Genomic DNA, 1,311 nt, shown 5'->3' with positions numbered 1-1,311 from the left:
CAGTCACCTTCATTACAAAGTATTGCTACAACTGCAACGTCTACTGATACTAGTGAGTAATAATTTTAAAAATGTATCTTTTGAATTTTTTTTATTTATAAATCGTTAATTTCTATACATGAGCATTATTGTTCAATACTCTATATAAGTACTTACTTTAATTATAACATTTATTATTAGTTAATAGTAATTGACATTGCAGTTTGTCATTGAGTATTTCCATTTTTCATATATTTTAAGTTCAATTAAATATTTTTTTCAGATTCAAACAGTAATATTCCTGATTTTTTAGACGTAGGAGCATTTATTAATGTTCGACCAATTGCAGATTACTTAAAGTACAAGTTACTGAAATTTCCATTCAAGCCAACCAGTTGTTATAATTTCAAAAATGATATGATCCCAGGTGCTAAACGAGGATTCAGTGTTGGATGTCTGGATAAATATGATTGGATGGTTTATTCTCCAACATGTAAAGGAGTTTTATGCAAATTTTGTGTGTTATAAGCCTACTCTTAAAAGAGGATTGTATGGAGCATTTATAATGAAACCGTTTGTTAAATTTTATAAAATACATGAAGAAGCAAAAAAACATAGCCAATTGCAATGTCATAAAGATTCAACAGCATCAGCAAAAATGTTTGAGGATACATTAACATTTAAAAAAAAAACTGTGTTGGAACAAATAGATACTGGGTATAACAGAGTTATTGAAAATAACCGAAAAAAGATTATCCCAATTATTAAAACATTAATATACTGTGGAACACATGATATTGCTATAAGAGGTAAATGTTCTGATGAAGGAAATTTTATTGATTTACTGAAGTTTCGAGTAGACTCTGGTGATACAATTTTGATGAATCATTTTGAAACATGTACAACTAAAACAAAATATGTGTCCCATAGAATACAGAATGAGATAATAAGTATTTGTGGTGATGTTATTCGCAACGATATAATATCTTGTATCAATGATTCTTATGTATTTTCCTTGTTAGCTGATGAAACTTCTGATATAAGCGGAAAAGAGCAATTGTCAATTGGTATTCGTTATTTCAACATGCAAAGTTTTGAAATTAGAGAAGAATTTCTAGGTTTCACTGAAGTTCAAGACCTAAGTGCTGAAGGTATTGCAAATGCCTTAATTAATATCACTAATAAATATGGATTAAGTTTGTCACAACTTATTGGCCTTGGATTTGACGGATGCTCGACAATGAGTGGTAGAATAAATGGAGTACAAAGTATCATACGACGCAAGTATCCAATGGCATGTTTTTATCATTGTGCTTCACATAAACTTAACCT

The 1,311-nt window shown here is 29.2% G+C and overlaps 1 protein-coding gene across 1 annotated transcript; it reads left to right on the top strand.

Moving 5' to 3' along the window:
- Window positions 1-262: 262 nt before the first annotated feature.
- On the top strand, window positions 263-1,263 carry LOC111034753 (the record flags this gene model as incomplete). The annotated part of the gene is made up of 2 exons (XM_022316101.1): window positions 263-456; window positions 509-1,263. Coding segments are annotated over 2 exons (949 nt in total), but the record flags the coding sequence as incomplete, so codon positions are not given.
- Between the last annotated feature and the right edge of the window lie 48 nt (window positions 1,264-1,311).

Source organism: Myzus persicae, unplaced genomic scaffold (assembly GCF_001856785.1).
Source record: "Myzus persicae strain clone G006 unplaced genomic scaffold, MPER_G0061.0, whole genome shotgun sequence".
Classification (NCBI taxonomy): Eukaryota; Metazoa; Arthropoda; class Insecta; order Hemiptera; family Aphididae; genus Myzus; species Myzus persicae.
Note: the sequence above shows the minus strand (reverse complement) of the source record. Positions and strands in the feature narration are given on the sequence as shown.